Source organism: Dromiciops gliroides, chromosome 2 (genome assembly GCF_019393635.1).
Source record: "Dromiciops gliroides isolate mDroGli1 chromosome 2, mDroGli1.pri, whole genome shotgun sequence".
Lineage (NCBI taxonomy): Eukaryota > Metazoa > Chordata > Mammalia > Microbiotheria > Microbiotheriidae > Dromiciops > Dromiciops gliroides.
This window is the reverse complement of record NC_057862.1, coordinates 519,798,417-519,818,144: the sequence shown is the minus strand read 5'-3', so window position 1 is coordinate 519,818,144 and position 19,728 is coordinate 519,798,417. Positions and strand designations below refer to the sequence as shown.

The 19,728-nt window shown below is 40.7% G+C and overlaps 1 protein-coding gene across 4 annotated transcripts in view; it reads right to left on the bottom strand.

Moving 5' to 3' along the window:
• NFU1 (NFU1 iron-sulfur cluster scaffold) overlaps window positions 1-16,252 on the bottom strand; it is a 53,518-nt gene extending 37,266 nt beyond the window's left edge. The window contains exons 1-2 of one of the 4 annotated variants that reach the window (XM_043980247.1): window positions 16,125-16,252; window positions 2,341-2,444 (exon numbers count right to left, since the gene is read on the bottom strand). In XM_043980247.1, the coding sequence (XP_043836182.1) occupies window positions 2,341-2,444; window positions 16,125-16,183 (163 nt within the window). In that variant the 5' untranslated portion in view covers window positions 16,184-16,252. Of the gene's footprint in view, window positions 1-2,340; window positions 2,445-16,124 lie in introns of those variants that run through there. The other 3 variants (XM_043980248.1, XM_043980249.1, XM_043980250.1) reach the window with 3 other exon arrangements.
• Window positions 16,253-19,728: the final 3,476 nt, after the last annotated feature.

The following is a 19,728-nucleotide window of genomic DNA, read 5'->3' as shown; positions in this document are numbered from 1 at the left end:
TTTTCAATTCTCTTAGTAATTGACCCTCTGAAGGTTTTTACACTGTTGACCACCTTTCTTACTAGAAACCTTTATCTCTATCAGTCACTAAAGAAATAAGACAGTCTAGAAAATAAGAAATATTCATTTTTCTGTCTAAATCTTTCCCTAATGAGGCAGAGCACTAATGAATAGAGCACTGGGCCTGCAGTCAGGAAGACTCGAGTTCAAATGTGGCCTCAGAGACCTACAAGCTATGTGACCCTAGGCAAGTCATTTAATATGTTTGCCTCAGTTTCAATTGTAAAAATGGAGATAACAATGGCACCTATCTTGTAATGTTGTTGTGAAGAACAAACAAGATAATATTTGTAAAAAGAACCTAGCACAGCAGCTACCTTAATAAATACTTTTTCCCTTTCTAATTTTTTATGTATGTGTATGTGTGTATATGAATTAAATAAAAACTTAAACTTCTATTGCCTTTTTTTTTTTTTTGCAGGGCAATGGGGGTTAAGTGACTTGCCCAGGGTCACACAGCTAGTAAGTGTCAAGTGTCTGAGGCCAGATTTGAACCCAGGTACTCCTGAATCCAAGGCCGGTACTTTATCCACTGAGCCACCTAGTTGCCCCTTCTATTGCCTTTTAACAAGTTGTCATCTGGAGTATACAACAATGAAGTATTAAAGGTAGCAGAAAGAACCAAGAGAAAGTATATATAAAGAAAAATTTCATCTATTTGAGAATACAACCAAAAAAAATCACCTTATTATGGGCTAAGATAGTAATATTTGCCCAATAAAGGAAATGCTAAAAAAAAAATCTGTAAAATGGGGATGAAGTTTGTCTTTTAAGTCTCTTACAACTCTGAATTATTTTTTTTATTCAGTAATTTATTATTTTCCAGTTACATATAAGGATAGTTTTCAACATTTGTTTTCATAGGATTTTCAGTTCCAAGTTTTTCTCCCATCCTCCCTTCCCTCCCTCCTCCCCAGGACAGAAAGCAATCTAATATAGGTTATATATGTGCAATCACATTAAACATATTTCTGCATTAGTCATATTGTGACAGAAAAGTCAGAGCACCAGGGAAATAACACACAAAAAGAATTTAAAAAAAAAATCACAGCCCCAAAGTAGAAACAGTATGGTTCAATCTGCATTCCTAAACCACAGTTCTTTTTTTTCTGGATGTTGAGAACATTTTCTATTATGAAGTTCTCTGAAATTGTTTTGGTCTAAAAAGAGCCAAGTCTGTCACCATTGTTCATCATACAATGCTGCTGTTACAACTCTAAATTCTATAATCCTATGAAATAATGCATTTATTTTATGGATCTTTGAATTTTAAAAAATACAGCTTATTCTGTGGGAAAATTGGAACACTAATTCATTGTTGGTGGAGCTGTGAACTGATCCAGCCATTCTGGAGAGCGGTTTGGAGTTATGCCCAGGGGGTGATGGGGCTGTGCATGCCCTTTGACCCAGCGGTTCCATTTCTGGGTCTTTTTCCGGGGGAGATCATGGAAAGGGGAAAGGGACCCACATGTGCAGGGATATTTATAGCTGCTCTTTACGTGGTGGCAAGGAGTTGGGGGGTTGAGGGGGTGCCCATCAATTGAGGAATGGCTGGACGGGTTGTGGTGTGTGAATGCAATGGAATGCTGTTGTGCTGTGGGAAGTGGTGAGCAGGAGGAGTTCAGGGAAACCTGGAGGGTCTTACGTGAGCTGATGATGAGTGAGATGAGCAAAACCAGAAGAACATTGTACACAGTATCATCAACATTGAGTGTTGACCTACTGTGATGGACTATATTCTTCTCACCAATGCAATGGTACAGAAGAGTTCCAGGGAACTCATAATAGAAGAGGATCTCCAAATCCAAGAAAAAAAAAGAACTGTGGAGTATAGATGCTGATTGAACCATTCTATTTCTTTTGTTTTGGGTGCTGCTTTTTTTTTTTTCCTATTTTGAGGTTTTGCATTACTGCCCTGATTTTTTCTCTTATAACAGGATTAATGCAGAAATAGGATTAATGTTATTATGGATATATATATGTGTGTGTGTGTATATATATATATATATATATATATATGTATATGTATAGAGATATATAGATATAACCTATATCAGATTACCTGCTGTCTAGGGGAGGGGGGAGGGAGGGAGAAAAATCTGAAATTGTAAAGCTTGTATAAACAAAAGTTGAGAACTATCTTTACATGTAACAAAAAAAATAAAATACCTTATATGTTAAAAAAAATACAGCTTATTCTCTTATGTTGGAGAAAGTAAATATTAGTACAGTTTAATTAAGTTTTATGAAACTCAATTATATTAGAAAGGAAAACTTTACCTGTATTATATAATGCTGTGAATGGAGGCAAAAGTTGTCTTTGTACAAATTGATGCAGAGGCTGCTTCCTACTGTTGTTTGTATTTAGCTTTACATTACAAAATCTAAATAAAAAAAAGAAATTACATCTAAGTTTCAATTACTTAAAGTTAAAAAGACATAAAAGTAAAAAGTAATCAGCAATGCAAAGCATTAAAATCACAATAATTATGGGACTCGCTTTTCATTTCATGTTATAATAATATTTCTCCATAAAGTCCTACTCCAATGCTTCACTGAAGTGTGAAGGTAACCAGAGTTTTCAAAGGTTATGCCAGTGGAACATGAGGGCTGGCAAGTTCTATAATCTTGGAAAGGTTTTATAAATGGGCAGACAATAGACATAGTCTATTTTCGGAGGACCAACCTAGCTAAGTATAGAAAAGCACATTACCAGTGGGCTGGTCACTTAATGAAGAAATGAATTAAAGTAAAATAAGAAATAGTTTCAACACTACGAGTCCCCTTTCTGCTTCTACAGTGGTGACAGAGTAGTAGGAGTAGGGGTAGAGGACAAGAATCCCAGTGTTCACACTTGTCAACAAATTTTAATCTATTAGTACTTTAAATGTGAGACCATAATACAATATGAATAGGTGGACATACTGCTGAGGAGCTGAATCTTATATATCAACATTCTTGCTATAAACAAAACCAGAACATTGCTAAATGGAAAGATGACTCAGTTATTCCAGAGAGTCAAAGGAGTCAACCTCAAAGGCAATAAGAAACATTTCCTGGGACAGTTGGTCAACATGGATTGTAGTACTAATTATAACTATTTTTCTCCCATAAAAGTATATTATTATTTTCCAGTTACATGTAGAGATAGTTTGCAAAATTTGTTTTTATAAGATTTCTAGGGGGCGGCTGGTGGTGAGCAGATAATGCACCAGCCCTGGATTCAGGAGGACTTGAATTCAAATCTGGCCTCAGACACTTGACACTTACTAGTTGTGTGACCCTGGGCAAGTCACTTAACCCTCAATGCCCTGCGCACCCCCCCCCCAAATATTTCTAGTGTAAGGGCCTAAAATTCTAGCTATGATGTCTAAAATCTAATGAGTGGTTGCCTTAAATTAGAAGCTTTAGCAAGAGTTTAGACTTCTAAGTATGTATTAAAGTGCATCAGAAGTTAGTGAAGAGAGAGAGGTAAAAAGCAAACTTCATCTAACTATCTAAGATAGCCCAGCATCTGTCCTCCTGTCAAGCTGAGGTCCTGAAATGAAAAGCTTTGCTTCTCCCAGAAGCATCCTGTGAAACAGGAAACAGGGCCATCCACATACACAGCTCCAAGCAAAATGGTTGATAGCACTGATTGACAGGACCCACAGGTGGCAAACATCACTTCCCAATGCCAATCTGACCTTCGAAACCCCAGAAAAGGTCACTTCCGGATGATAAAGTCACATGCTTTCTTTTCATGACCAGAGCTCACAATGTCCCTCCCAGCAGGGAGTGTCATTCCAATTCTCACACTAGTTTTAATTTTTTCTCCCTCCCTCCCCAAGACAGCAAGCAATCCGATATGGGTTATATATGTACAATCACATTAAACATATTTCTGCATTAGTCAGGCTGTGCAAGAAGAACCAGAGCAAAAAGGAAAAACCTGAAAAAAAGGAAAAAAAATAGAGATAGTATGGTTCAATCTGTATCTAGACTCCATAGTTTTGTTTTGTTTTTTTTTTCTGAATTTGGAGAGCATTTTCCATCATGAGTTCTTTGGAACTATCTTGGAGAAGAGTCAAGTCTATCACAGTTGATCAACACACAATGCTGTTGATACTATGTACAATGTTCTCCTGGTTCTGCTCAATGATAACTATTTTTAAAAAAGACTACCATGAAACTTACTGCAGCTTTTACATCAACATCAGTTGCTAAAGATAAATATGTAAAGAAATTCTATGAGGAATTTCTTAATACTCTTCAAATCAAATCAGCACACACTAATACTTAGTGATGATGACTTTGGTGCAACAATGGGAAAAAGGAGGAACAAGGAGAAATAAATGTGAAAGCATGACTCAGGAAGACAGAATGAGAAAGTCAAAGAATCCAAATATTGGTCATGTTAGGTATCTAGATAATACAGTAAAAATCAAACATATTAAATCTTAAGAGGGGGGCAGCTAGGTGGTGCAGTGGATAGAGCACCGGCCCTGGATTCAGGAGGACCTGAGTTCAAATCCGGCCTCAGACACTAAACAATTACTAGCTGTGTGACCCTGGGCAAGTCACTTAACCCCAACTGCCTCACCAAAAAAAAATCTTAAGAGGAAAAGAGTTGTTATTGATGTACTGATATGGGAGTTATTATCCTTGTGTTAGCTAAGACCATTGAGTCATCAGAGCTTATAACAGAATTAATTTTTAAGAATGAGAAAAAAAGGTAATTGAAATAACTTAATCTTGAATATTTAAACAAACTAGACAATCAAAAATGGGAAATAAGCAACCAAAATAATGACACCAATTATAGTTTTATACAGAAATTTAACCAATGTAAATTAATTGCCATAAGACCTACAAAGCCCAGAAAGCATCTTAGTACATATACCATGAGCCTTACTTGCCAACAATAGAGAAACAGCAACCAAAGGCAATACCAGATTATAATATAACTTTATTTGTAAAATCTCACAAAGAAGGTAGATGGATGATTAAGGGTACTATTGGCTCAGAAAGCAGAGAGAAGAAAAGGAGTGCAAAACCAGTTTAAAGAAAGTTTGGCAAGATGCCCAACTAAGCAAAGTCATTTAAGACATCTAAAGATAAAAATGGAAAGACAACAAAGAGAAAAAAATGGAAAAACACTTGTAAAAATCTGAACTTTTTTCCATTCAGAACAATGGAATCCCCATACTTGGACCTTAACGTCATAGCCCAGAATGTACTTACAGAAAAAGGAAAAAAAAGATACTAAAGAGAACAAAGATGGGAAAACAGCTGGTTTAGATCAAGTGTACATAGGAGATCTCTACTGCAGGAGAGATAATCATAAGAAGAAAAGACAATATACAAGATAACTTAAGATGGGAAAACTACCAAAATCATAGAAAAAAATCTTAGGTCCAAAAAAGTGACTAAGAAAATCATCAATAATTACTAACTTATATGCCTCCTTTCCCACCTATACAAAATCACTTTCAGTCACTTATACATGAATTGAAGGCTTCCTTGATGAGAGTATTAGAAGCAAGCAAGGAGACTTTTATAAATGATATTCAACAATGTACTACATCTTTATCATTTCATAATTAACTGAAAGATATAGAGTACTTAAGATCCTTTCTGAGCTTTCCATTTGTTGAGTACTGGATTTGGTAGAACAAAATGTTACCTTACAGGGTCTTTTACAACAGTGTGTCTCCTATCAAGATCTCTTGAAATATGCAATAGAAGCCAAGATGGCAGAGGAAAGACATTAAACGCACAGAGCTCCTGATACAATTATCCCCAAAACAGCAATAAAAGAACCCCATGAGCAGAAAAACGCACAAAAATACAGGCTGAGATTATTTTCCAGCCATAGACAGAGTAAAAGGGGCCATGCTGAGCTACTAGTAAAGTCCAACCCTGCGATCTTACTGACAGAGACCCAGGCACACCTCACCAGAGGAACTTAACCCCCGAGCCTCCAAATCAGTTGCAGCACCAGCATCTTCTGTAACTGAGCTTGTGGTCAGGTGAGAGAGCTGAATGGCTGGCCGGGGTGGGGGTGGGGGGGAGGGCAGGGCTGTCAGTGGGACCTAGGGAGGAATTCAGCTGTCCCTCCCCAGGGGGGAACTAGGAAGAAATCCTGAGCGGCAGGAGGCTGAGGTGGGGGAGGGGCACCGGCTCGTCAAAGCTAAGAACCACACCACAGTGTGAGGGCCAAAATTTGATATATGGAGTGTTATTTGGGTGACTCGCCTTAATATTGGGGTCCTGGAAATATGAGGGACCTTTTAGGTTCACTCTCCCCTCTGAACTGCCCTTTTCAGATATTTCTCTCAGGCCAATAAGAAAGGAGCCTCTAAGCTTTAGTTCACAAAAGGATCAGATTTTATTACTTGGGAATTAATTAAACAACAAAGGTGAAACTAATAAAAATCAAACATGTGGAAATTTATTTTGATTTGGGGACCCTACTTTGGGCTGAGATTGGAAAGCCTTAGGCCCTCAGGGTCTCTTTTGTGTGGGATGGGCTGGTGCCCCTCCTCCTCAGCTTCAGCTGAGCCAAAAAGCCCCTTGGGCTATACAAGAAGCCAGGTCAGACAGCTGGGGGAAAAAGCCCCCAGCTCCCTCCGACCTGAGCGGAGGTATCTGAGAGATGCTGGGCTCTGGCATAGCCTGTGCTGAAGCACGTGAAGCTGGAGCACCCCCCCCTCCCCCCCTCCCCCCAGCCACAGCCCTGGCTGGCGGATTAGCTTGATCTGTGGGGGCACAGGAAGCCCCGAGATTTGAGTGGAGAGAAGAAAAGGTATATATAGACCTGGGAGTTAGACAGCAAGGGGGGGGGTTCGGACAAGGACGGGGGAGAGAGGCTGAGAAGAGGTCAAGTGGCGGCTGACAAGATTATAAAGGAGAGATAGGGGACGAGAAGAACAGCAATGCAGGACTAGGAGCAAAGGCGGCAGAAGACAGACTGAACAGGAGGCAGCGGAGAGCACAGAAGCGGACAGCACAGGGTATAGGTTGGAGAAAGTGAAGATTAAGAGGAGTTAGAATAAAGTACCTGAGTGCCCTGAGGCAAGAGGCAGCTAAGGCCCTTATTGTATTCAAGAAGTTCGAAGCGCAGAAGGTGGGAAAGAGACACAGTGGAAAGAGACCAGTCAGGTTGTACATTTTATTTCCCTGTATTCTTAATTTTAAATAGTATCTCATAAATAAACTCTGCTTTGATTATTTAGTTAAGAGGCTTCTTAATATTTTTCTTATCAATTTGGGAGCAGTGTGGTGGAACTTTATAATCGGCCTACATTAAATTAACAGCAGCAGTCAGACAAATAGTCAAAAGTCCCAAGATTAGTCCTCCAGTCAGCTTTAACCCCAAAATTAAGCTAGTCAATTTAAAAATATTTCACATTGAATGGCGACCCAGATGGGACTTATGGCCCAATTATAATTTTCCTAAACATATCATTTTTCATATAATTATAATTTTTCATAAATCCAATTATATATTTTCCAGGTTAGATATAGTTATTAATAATTAATTTTTTATGAAGATAAGGAAATAGGAAAATAGAAATACAGATAAATATTCTTAACTCTAAGCTTAACCTATTCAATATCCAGACCATTTCCAATTAAGCTAGTTCAAAGGAATTTAGGGTTTTCCGTAATTAACTCACAAACCTGAAAGTCTACAGTTGCTTGCGCCACCAGAACAGCAGCCACCAGAGAAAGAGCGAACATGTACCACCACCACAAGGGCCAAGCATGAAAAAGGCCAAGTCCCAGAAGACACCTAAGCCTAACGTTTTGGAAGCACCCTTCGCCTCCCTTCAGGGAGCATTCAATCTTTCCTTCCCACAAAGGGGAGGTCCTTCAAAAGCTGCCTATGGAGAGTTCTCTAATTTTTACCACAACAGAAAGCTTTGCTGGTTGGTTGTTTAAGTAAGTAGGCTTGAGGTTATCTTCAGACCAGAGAACAGGCCAGGAGAGAGAAAAATCTGCCCTCCTTCAAATCAAAACACCTGGGACCCTCTGAAGCTGGGGACAGTAGTGTAGCCTAGAAGCAGGGCCCCCCAGTGGGGAGTTAAAAGTCAAGTAAAAGACAACAAGATGAGTAAGCGAAGAAAGTTCAGAATTATAGTTTCTTCAGCAACAAGGAAGATCAAGGTGTACCCTCAGAAGAGGACAACAACCTCAGGGTCCCTATATCCAAAGCTTCCAAGAAAAATATGAACTGGTCTCAGGCTATGGAGGTTCTCAAAAGGGACTTTGAAGAGAAAGTAGGAGAGATAGAAGGAAGATTTAGAGAGATGGAGGAAAGAATGGAAAGAGAAATGAGAGTAATGCAGGAAAGTCATGAGAAAAAAGTCAACAGCTTGAAAAGTCAAATGGAAAAGGAGATAAAAAAGCTGTCTGAAGAAAATAATTTCCTAAGAATTAGGATTGAACAAATGGAAGCTACCTTATGAGAAATCAAGACACAGTAAAGCAAATCCAAGTGAAGGAAAAAATAGAGGGCAATGTGAAATATCTCCTTGGAAAAACAGTTGACCTGGAAAATAAACCCAGGAGAGATAATTTTAAAACCATTGGACTACCTGAAAACCAGGACCAAAATAAAAGCCTAGACATCATCTTCCAAGAAATTGTAAGGGGAAATTGCCCTGATCTTCTAGCATCAGAAGGTAAAATAGAAATTGAAAGAATCCACCAATCACCTCCTGAAAGAGATCCCAAAAGGAAAACCTCCAGGAATATTATAGCCTTATAGCCAAATTCCAGAGCTCCCGGTTCAAAGAGAAAATATTGTAAGCAGTTAAAAAAAAAGGAATTCAAATACTATGGAGCTCCAATAAGGATAAAACAAGATCTAGCAGTATCTACATTAAAGGACCAGAGGGCATGGAATATAATATTCCAGAGGGCAAAGGAACTGGGACTACAGCCAAGAATCACATACCCAGAAAAAACGAGTATAATCTGTTAGAGGAAAAAATTAAAAAGAGGGCTTTCAGGCATTTGTGATGAAAAGACCTGAACTGAATAAAAAATTTGACTTTCGAATACAAGACCCTGGAAAAGCATAAAAAGGTAAAAAGGAAAAAGAAAGCATGAGGGACATTAAAAATTTAAACTGTTTACATTCTTACATGAGAAGATAATACTTCCAACTCATAAGAACTTTCTCAGTAAAGAATACACAGAGGACACAGGTCTGAACTGAATATGAAGGGATGATATCTATAAAGCATTCATTTTTTTGTTTATCCTTGTCCTTTGTGGGGCAAACAGGGTGGGGTATCCTTTGTCTGGGGCCAGATTTGGGCTCAGGGCCTCCTGGGTCCAGGACTGGTACTTTGTCCACTGTGCTACCTAGCTAACCCATGACGACATCTTTAAAATAGAGTTGAGGGATAGGAGGAATGGACTGGGGGAGGGGGAAGGGGAGAGATGGACTGGGGAGAGGTAGCTCATATGAAGGAAACAAGAAAAAAGCTTATTGAAGGGAGGAAGAGGAGGAAGGAATAGGGTAGTGAGTGAACCTTATTATCATCAGAATTGGCTCAAAGAAGGAATAACATACATACTCAAGTGGGTATGGTAATATATTTTTGCCCTGTGGAAAAGTGGGTGGGGAGGGAAATAAGGGGTAGTGGGAGGGTGGGAGAAGAGGAAGGGAAGGAGGGAAGGGAAATTTGGGGGACAGAGCTGTAAAAAGCAAAACACTTTATTTTTAAGACCATTTTATTCTTTTCTTTTTTTTTTTTTTTGGGTGAGGCAATTGGGGTTAAGTGACTTGCCCAGGGTCACACAGCTAGTAAGTGTTAAGTGTCTGAGGCCGGATTTGAACTCAGGTCCTCCTGAATCCAGGGCTGGTGCTCTATCCACTGCGCCACCTAGCTGCCCCAAAAGCAAAACACTTTCAAGGAAGGTGAAGATATTCTGCATAACAGCACATGTATGACATATACTGAATTTCTTGATTTCATAGGGAGAGTTGAGGAGGGAAGGAGGAAGAAAAATTTAAGAAAACAGAATTAGCTCAAAGACTTTAACCTTATCAGAGTGGGCTCAAGGAGGGAATAACATACACACCCAATTGGGAGGAGTAGTATATTTAACCCTACAAGAAAGTAGGAGGGAAGAGGATAAGGAGGGAAGGGTGAATGAAGGGAAGGTGGAGCAGGGGAGGGGGCAGTCAGTAACAAAACACTTTTGAGGAGGAATAGGGCAAAATAAGATAGAAAATAGAGTAAATATCACTGGAAGGGAATAGGATGGAGGGAAATAGTTATGATGATTGACTATAATGGCAAAATGTATGGTACCTACTCGACTGGGCTATTGTGAAGAAAATTCTTTATCAAGTTTAAGGTACTATATTAAAGTTATAATGAACAGGATGCTATCAGAAAAACCTGGAAAGACCCAAATGAACTGAAGTAGAGAGAAATGTACTGTATACAAAATAACAGCAATAGTCTAAAGATAATCTGCTGGAAAGCACATGGTTATTTTCAGCAAGGCAATGATCCAATATAACTCTGAAGGACTTATGAAAATTGCAATACACCTACAGAGAAAGAACTGATGGTATCTGAAAACAGACTGAAACACATTTTTTTTTGACAACTCCTTAATCTAAAGTCTTGTTTTTATCTGTTTTCTCTCACAACCTAGCTAATGTAGAGATGTTTTCCATGACTACTCATGTATAACTTAAATTGAATTGCTTGAGTTCTTGGGGTGGGGGGTTGGGAAGGGAGGGAGGAAGAGAAGTTGGAAAACAAAGTCTTAAAAAAAACTGATGTCAAAATTTGCTTTTACATGTAATTTGGAAAAGAAAATTCTAAATGAAAAAAAAAAGAAATATGCAATAGAAACAATCCTGTTCAATGACCCTCCAATCTAAACATCAGGTAAGGCAGAAACAGGGAGATATACGCTTGCCAAGAAAAGTTCACCACTGTGATGGAGGAGATCCAACACAGAGTCCCAAGTTGAGGAGGGCCTCCTTGTGGATTGTAAGGTACTTCAGATGTACATTTGTTGATATTATGTTAATTGCATCAAGTCCCAGAACACTGCAGAGCTTCCTGGAAGAGATCCAGGTTCTGCTCAGAGTTAAAATTCTTGCTTCTTCCTACAGTGGTCACTTATCTATTCCTTTTCAATCATGTCATTATCCTCCTCCAACACTTCAGGAAATTGCAAAGCTACTTTAAAGACCCCAAGCTTTGAAAGTAAAGCCCAAGGGGCAGCTAGATGGCACAGTGGTTAAAGCACTGGTCCTGGATTCAGGAGTACCCAAGTTCAAATCCAGCCTCAGACACTTGACACTTGCTAGCTGTGTGACCCTGGGCAAGTCACTTAACCCCCACTGCCTGCAAAAAAAAAAGTAAAGCCCATCTTTTTTTTTTTTTAGTGAGGCAATTGTTAAAAAAGTTAAAAATAGCTTTCACCCAGAGAGCAATGGAGAGGATCAGGGTATGAACAATCTGAAACATAGAACCCATGAGGAATTCTGAAGAAGAGGCATAAAGGTCTCATCAAGAAACAGCATGACAGAGAGAGAAGATGAGCTGGTCATGTGGAATGGGGATGATAGAAAGATAGTCCAAAGTGCTCTACTGTTAACTCTTATATTGGGAAAAAATGTGGGGCAGCTAGGTGGTGCAGTGGATATAAAGCACCAGCCCTGGATTCAGGAGGACTTGAGTTCAAATCTGAACTCAGACACTTGACACTAGCTGTGTGACCCTGGGAAAATCACTTAACCTGCCTTGTCCACCCCCACCCCCCCCACCCCCGCCCAAAAAAAAACACCCAACACAATGAGCAAAGTCTCTAGCTCCTTAAATAGACTCTTATGATGACCTTATGAGAGAAGAAGAGCAAGAATCATGAAAGATGGGAAGGTATGAATGAGTTGTGATCTATAGTGCTGGAAAGGACTTAAAATCTCTGAAATCACAGATACATTTGAATATTAAATAATTTCAGTGATTGGGCACGTTGAACACGAATACAACTCACAAACAGGTATAACTAAATGAAATGGATATCCCATTATCAGCAGACTAGAAGAAATCACTGATAACTGGAAACCCATAGGATTCATTACAAAAGCAGCAGTATACAAGAAGATTTTTCTAAGGGCAACATCCCCAACTATAAGATAAAAAGGCAACAAATACATACTGTATATGTATGTCTAGACTATGCAGTGTTGGATCAAGTGAGATAATAATTGTGAAGTGCTAAGTGCATAGTAAGAACTATATAAATGTTAGCTATTTATTATTATTATTATTAGGAATAGTGATACCTGTGATGAACTTACACTTCTTGAGCAGTTTTGGCATCAAATTCCCAAAGATTTGCAGCAACAATGAGATGTCAAAAATTTGATCAGCTGTCTTTGTTCTTCTCTACTACTAATAGCTAACTGGTCAGCTGTTAAAGGAATTCCAAGTGCTACCTATTTAAACATTTGTGGGTGTCATTAGCAGGTTTAGGAATAGAGGAGGAATTGGGAAAGAAGATGGAAAAATAGTGGGAGTGGCATCAACATTATCATAGAGATAATGCTGAGCCAGGAGTAAGGAAATCTGGTTGCTAGTCCAACATCAAGCATTAAATATTTGTGGAATATTAGACAAATTATTTAATCTTCTCAAAGCAGACTGCACATATTTCAATAATTTAAGAATCCATGATTTTATTAATGTGGGTCATCATTCTCCTGAGGAATGTCACAAAACCGGTATAATACTTTGAGCTCTGTGAGGACAGGGACTGTCTTTTAACTTTCTTTGTATCTCCAATGTTTAGTGAAGTGCATGACACATAGTATGTGTTTAATAAATGATTATTACTTTTACAGATACACCTCAAAAGTTTCAATGGCTAAAAAATTTATGACCCTGAACTCAACCTGTGGATGAGTCTTTCTAAATTTAGCTAAGCCCAATGCTTTGGACAAAAGAGTTAAATCAATAATACCACTACTACTGAAAAAGGAAATAACAATTCACTACCCTTTGGTTCCACTTACAATCCTTTTAATCCCAGATCAGAATTGCCTTCCTTGGTCACCACTCCCCTATGTGTTGTCTCCCCTTCATTTGAACATAAGATCCTTGAGGCAAAGACCATCTCACTTTTGCACATAGTAGGTGCTATATATATATGTTTCTTCCCTCCCCTGTCTCTCCTTTTCCCTAACCCTAGTACCTGGCACAAAGTAGGCATTTGATAAATGCTTTTTATATTCATTTGTACCAGTCCTGGGCCTGTTCTCAAGGCCTTTACAACTTGATACAACCTGCCAGAGTTTACACTCTGATGAACCCTAGATTATTTCCATGTTACGATGAAGCATCAGAACCACTGAACCACTAGCTGAAGCTAGTGGATGGGATCTTTCTCTTTTGGTTCAAAGACTTGGTGGCAGGACTTCATGTGGGCTGTTAGGAATGCTAGGATTTCCATGCTATAAGGAATCTGTTCTCAATCTTTCTCTCTCTTCACTATCTTATATATATATATATATATATATATTATATATTTTCCCCTTTGGTGAGGCAATTGGGGTTAAGTGACTTGCCCAGGGTCACACAGCTAGTAAGTGTCAAGTGTCTGAGGCCGGATTTGAACTCAGGTACTCCTGAATCCAGGGCCGGTGCTTATCCACTGCGCCATGTAGCTGCCCCCATCTTATATCTTTTAATAAACCCTTAAAAGCCTTAACTTGGGGCAGCTAGGTGGCGCAGTGGATAGAGCACCAACCCTGGATTCAGGAGTACCTGAGTTCAAATCCGACCTCAGACACTTAACTAGCTGTGTGACCCTGGGCAAGTCACTTAACCCCAATTGCCTCACTTAAAAAAAAAAAAAGCCTAAACTCTTGGTGAATTTATCAGTGATTTTAGCTAGTTTCTTCCCAAAACTGGGGGGGACAGATTAGAACCCACATTTAGATTTTTGAACAACACGGGTCTAAGATCATATTATTCTATGAGAAATTACAAGGTGGGAAAGAATGGCAAAATGCATACATGAGCATTTAACTAAATACCATCCTATATAATTTTATAATAAAAAAACCACAATTATTTTCTACTATATCTAACTCTTTTCTCTCTGACTTAAGCTTTTCCTGGGTAGGGATTTCCCCTTACTTAAGCCATAGTTGATAAAGTAGCAAAATCATTAGCCTTTGTGTCAAAAGACCTTGGTCTGAGAATGATCTTGAGCAAGTCACTTATTTATTCTTTCTGAGCCCAGGTCTTCTCATCTGTAAAATGGGTGCAGTAACACTGGTAGTAGCTACTTTACAGAATTTAAGACTCAAATGAAGTCATGCATATAATGAACTATATAAACTATAAATCCTTATTATGTAAATGAGCTATTATTACATTCTTGTTTTCCTCATGTTTGGTAAGTCCAAGCTAACTTGAGGTGCATTAATAGTTTAGTTCAATTTCACAAAGATCTACCTACAATGGTACTGTGCTAGATGATGCTGACAATCTAATGGTTGGGATTAGGGAGGAATGAGGAGATATCAGTCAACAAGTGTTTTTTTTGTTATTGTTGATGTCATTTACTCTTGGGGAGGGGGGAAGAAGGTTAAGTGACTTTCCCAGGGTCACACAGCTAGTAAGTGTCAAGTGTCTGAGGTAGAATTTGAACTCTGGTCCTCCTGAATCCAGGGCCGGTACTTTATCCACTGCACCACCTAGTTGCCCTATAAGAAGTGTTTTTACTAATTACTGCACTCTAGACACTGTGTTGCCTATTGGAGATACAAAGACAGAACTAAATCAGTTCTGCTCACAATAATGAGAGTCAACATTTACACTGGGCCAGTTGGAAGCTAGTGCTATTATTGTCACCATTTTACAGATGAGGAAATAAAGCTAACTGAGGTTCAGCGACTTGACCAGGGTCCCACAGCTAGAAAGTGTTTCAGACCAGATTGGCACTCAGGTCTTTCTGACTCTTAGACAGCACTTTATCCGTTGTGCCACCTTGCTGCTTGAAGAGGTCACATTTTATTAGGGGTGATATGTACATATATAGATACATGGTGATAGGGACACAAATAACTTGTGAGGGAGAGTGAGAAATATCAAGAATAGGTTTAAACAGAAATGCTGGAGGGAGAGTCAATTTTTACCAGTGAAAAGTAGCAACTAAATTCCCTGAAATTCTGTTCTAAGAAATTCAATCGCTATTGCCTCTTCTAGTCTTGACATTCTGTTTTAAGGTCCCTTCCAGACTAGCTCTTGGTTGGCAGGTCGAACATTATAGAATCTTAAGGTCCCTATAAGCTCTGATAGGTTATCTGTCCCACTATATATAAGGTCCCTTCTGGCTCTAACATTGTACGTTCTACAGTCCCTTCTATTCCCCAAATTCTGTCTGCTAAGATCTCTTGCAACTCGGCCATTCTATGTTCTAGAGTTCCTCCCAATTTAATATTCCAATTGTTCCAAAGACCCTTCCACCTCTAAAATTCTGCATCCTAAGCAGACCCGCTTCCAACTTGGATATAATTTATGTGCTAATATAATCTATGATATAATCTGTCCCTTCCAGCTGCTCTTGGGCCCTACTAAGTTCTCTCTGGCTCTACCGTGTTTGAAAGCCCCCTGCTGCTGACATTCCCCAGGGTCTGCACACCCCCACCCCCACCCCAAACCGAGGCAGCAGCAAAGGGGAGGCACTGAAGGTCAGGGTGTCCAGGATTCTAGGGAAAGGAGCGGAAGAGAACACTGGAGGCGGGCCCCAGACACCCAAGGCTCCACGGGCTGGGGCAGGAGGGACTGAAGCAGCCCCGCCCCTCGAGGGCGCCGTTTCCGCCCGGGGCCTGGGAGGGGAGAGGGGGCCAGCCGGGGGTCCCATTCCCTCCGCCCCCCAAGAGGGCAGGGCAAATTCGAGGATGTGTCACTAGGAGACACAGCCGACTCCGGTCCCTAGCCTGGGTGTGGTGGAGAGGCAGCCCCCAGAGCTGTCTCAGCCACACGTCCTCCCGTTCCCCGCCCACAGGCTCCGGGAGTATCACCTACCGCCCGCGCAGCCCAGCAAAAGCTACTGCCGTTCCCGAAGCCAGCCGGCCGGCAGCCATCTTTGTTACTTAGCTGCGCAGGCGTGGAGTGAGGACCTTTTTTTCTTTCTCTCCCCCCCCCTCCCCCGAGTGGTAGGCCCTACCAAACGCCTGCTCAGAAAGGCCGGAAATGAGGCGGACAAGGGCCAAACCTCCTTAAAGAAGCCGGGCGGGGGAGAGGTATGTGGAACTGATGTCCCCCTGCTGGTCAATGCAGAAACTGCAAGGCCCTTGGGGGAAAGTTGTGGCCGGGTCCCGTGGGGAACCACGTGGTTTTGTTGCTTGCTCTTTACCACGAATGAAAATTCAGATGCGTAGCAACACCAACACAAATCTGTGAAGTTCATATAGGGTGCATCCTAAGTTAAATAGAACATATTACGGAAAAGGACCATAGAGACAGAAAACTGCGGAGACCTGAATTCAAAACCTGCCTTAGACCCTTAATAATCTAGGCTGTTTCCCCATCCCCCAAACCTCCTCTTCTTCATACATAAGATAAAGATAATTATCCTTCCCCTTCTGCCTCCCAGGACTGTAGTGACGAAAGCATTCTGGCAGGGATGGATTGGAGTCAGATGGAAGCAGCTAGCTCTCTTGTTAAATGTTCAGCATGAGGAAATTGGATTGATTTATTATTTAGTTGATTGTCTCATACATTAAAAAGTGACTGAGAAAATGTCAATAACGCAGATGAAATTTACAAGTGAGGGGTACATTTTTTTCCTCCAGTCAGAGGTTAAACATTTATCAGAATAGGTCTAATCTGTAATTTGGAATGCTATCTAAATGAGAGCTATTATTTTTCTTAGAGATGGTCTGATCCTTTCTTTTAAAAATGTATTTATTATTTATTTATTTTAATTTTTAAATTTAATTTAATTAAAAAAAAACTTTGGTCCTTCCTTTTATAGATGAAGGGCCTGAATTCTGATTAGAGAGGTTAAAGATTTGCCCATGTTCACATAGGTTATGCATAAAGGAGCTGGGATCCAAACCTAGACCAACTGGCCTGAAACCACTGTGTTTTTTGCTGTCCCCTTTGGGTCCAACTCCACCTCCAGATGCCCAGTTTGCTGTTTTTAAACCCTGGTGTATCTTCCTACTATCCTCTAGTTTATAATCCTGGTCTTGGTTAGCTAACTTGATTCTACCGCTCCCTACTGCTACCTCATAGACAGGCTCCTCAAATGAGGTGATCTCAGACCCCCTCTCCAGAGCTCCTTGGGACTTCCATCTCTTGCTGGGTGAAGTGTGTCCCCTGAGGAAAGTGACCTGTCAGGGTATCTTCAATCTACCTGAAAGCAATGATTTCCATCTGTGACAGCACAAGGCAACTCCAAACTCCTCCTGCCAGCCCAATCTTCCAACAGGGATGTCAAGAACCTCCATAGGTGAAAAGAAAAGCAATCTACCCTCTGACTTCAAGCCCTCCATCTCCTACTGGACCTGTTCTTTGAGGGAAGTAAAAGAGGAAAGCTGGTGGGAAATGGGACTTCCCAATTTCCCATCTCCAGCTGTGCCCTTGTCCTGCCTGATCTCCAGTCTTGTGAGGGAAGAGGACTTGTGAAGCAAGACCTCTCATCTGACCCTGTGCCTCCCATCTCATATTGCTTCTACCTTTATCTTCAACTTGAAGAAGAGTGGCACTTTCTACTTGATGATAAACATTCTCATACCTGGTCATACCCTTTTTATTCCAATGACTCTGAACTCTTGTAGGTCATCATCCACACCCCATTCTCTAACCACCACCCAATTCCTCATTTCCATGCCCCTCAACATTCTTTTTTTTTTTTTTTTGGGCAGGACAATGAGGGTTCAGTGACTTGCCCAGGGTCACACAGCTAGTAAGTGTCAAGTGTCTGAGGCTGGATTTGAACTCAGGTCCTCCTGAATCCAAGGCCAGTGCTTTATCCACTGCATCACCTAGCTGCCCCACAATGCTCAGTCTTAAATCATTCCCACTATATGCTGCCTTTTCATACACAAGCCTTGCTGAACAAAAGTGGAGAAAATCATGCATCCTGACTAGAATGATTTGTTACATAATCTTAACTGGATCTTTACTGTTTCCAGGCAACTCACTATCCCACTTTCCACAGTAGCTTTTCCAAACCTTTTCAGACCTCCTCAAATCTCCCATAGTTTCCCCTGCCCTGTACTCTCTCAGCTCCCTCATATTTTACAGATAAAATTGAAGCCATTCTCAGAGAAGTCTCTTCTCCCCTCTTCCTTATCTCCTTTCACTTAGAAGCATTCTGCCACTAACTCCTCCGCCCCATCTTAGACCATGAAGTGGCCTTACTGCTTGCCAAGACTAACTGATTTACTGCTTCAAATGATCCCATTTCATCCGGTCTCCTCCAACAGATTGCCTCCACTGGCATCACTATCCTGTCACTTATTTTTAATTTTCCCCTGGGTAGTGGCTCATTCCCAACTACTTACATGCCCATGTCTTCCCTGTCATCCTTATATCTCTTCTACTCCAAAAGACCAGCTACAATAGGTGCTTTCACTTTCTCTCCTTATCATTCCACTGAAACTGCTGTCTAATGACCTCTTAATTGCCAAATCCAGTGGTCTTTGCTCAATTCTTGACCCCTCTGCAGCCTTGGACACTGTTGATTCTCTCTCCTGGTTTTCCTCCTGCCTATCTAACCACTTCTGTGTCCTTTGCTAGATCATTTAGATCATGCCCTCTTACTATAGGTGTCCCGTAGGATTCTGTCCTAGGCCTTCTTCTCTACTCTTTCTAGAATACTACATTTGGTAATTTCATCAGCTCCTATGAATTTAATTACCATCTCTATGGTGATGACTCTCAAATCTGCCCATTCTGCTCTGCTCTCTCAGCTGACCTCCAGTTTCACCTCTCTGCCTTTCAGACATGTCAAACTGAATGTCCAGTAGACATCTTAAACTTGGTGTGTCCAAAATGGAATTCATCTTTCCCCCCTAAAACTCTCCCTGCCCCTATCCTCCTTATTACTGTAGAGGGCAACACCATAGTCATCCTGGTTTCCTCATTCCCCATACCCAAGCCGTTGCCAAGGCCTACTGATTTCACTTTTGCAGTATCTCTCAAATATGCCCTCTTCTCTCCTCTGACACTGCCACCACTCTGATGTAGGATCTCATCACCTCATGCCTGGTGGTTTGTCTCTCCCCTCTCCAGTCTGTTCACCATTCAGCCACTGAAGTGATTTTCCCAAAGCACAGGACCAATTAGGTCATCCCCTTCCCGCCCCCAACTAAATTCTAAGTTGCTCCTATTGCCTCCAAAATAGAATGCAAAATGCTCTGTTTGGCGTTCCAAGCCCTTCATAACCTAGTCCCCTCCTGCCTTAAGTCTTCTTATGCCTTACTCTCCAACATATTCTCTTCAACCCAATGATGCTGGCCTCCTGGCTTTTCCACAAAGAAGACATTCCATCTCTCAGCTCCAAGCATTTTCTCTGGTTGTCCCTCATTCTTGGAATGCTCAGACTACCGACCTTCCTGGCTTCTTTTCAGACCCAACTAAAATCCTACCTTTTACAGGAAGCCTTCTCCAAACCCTC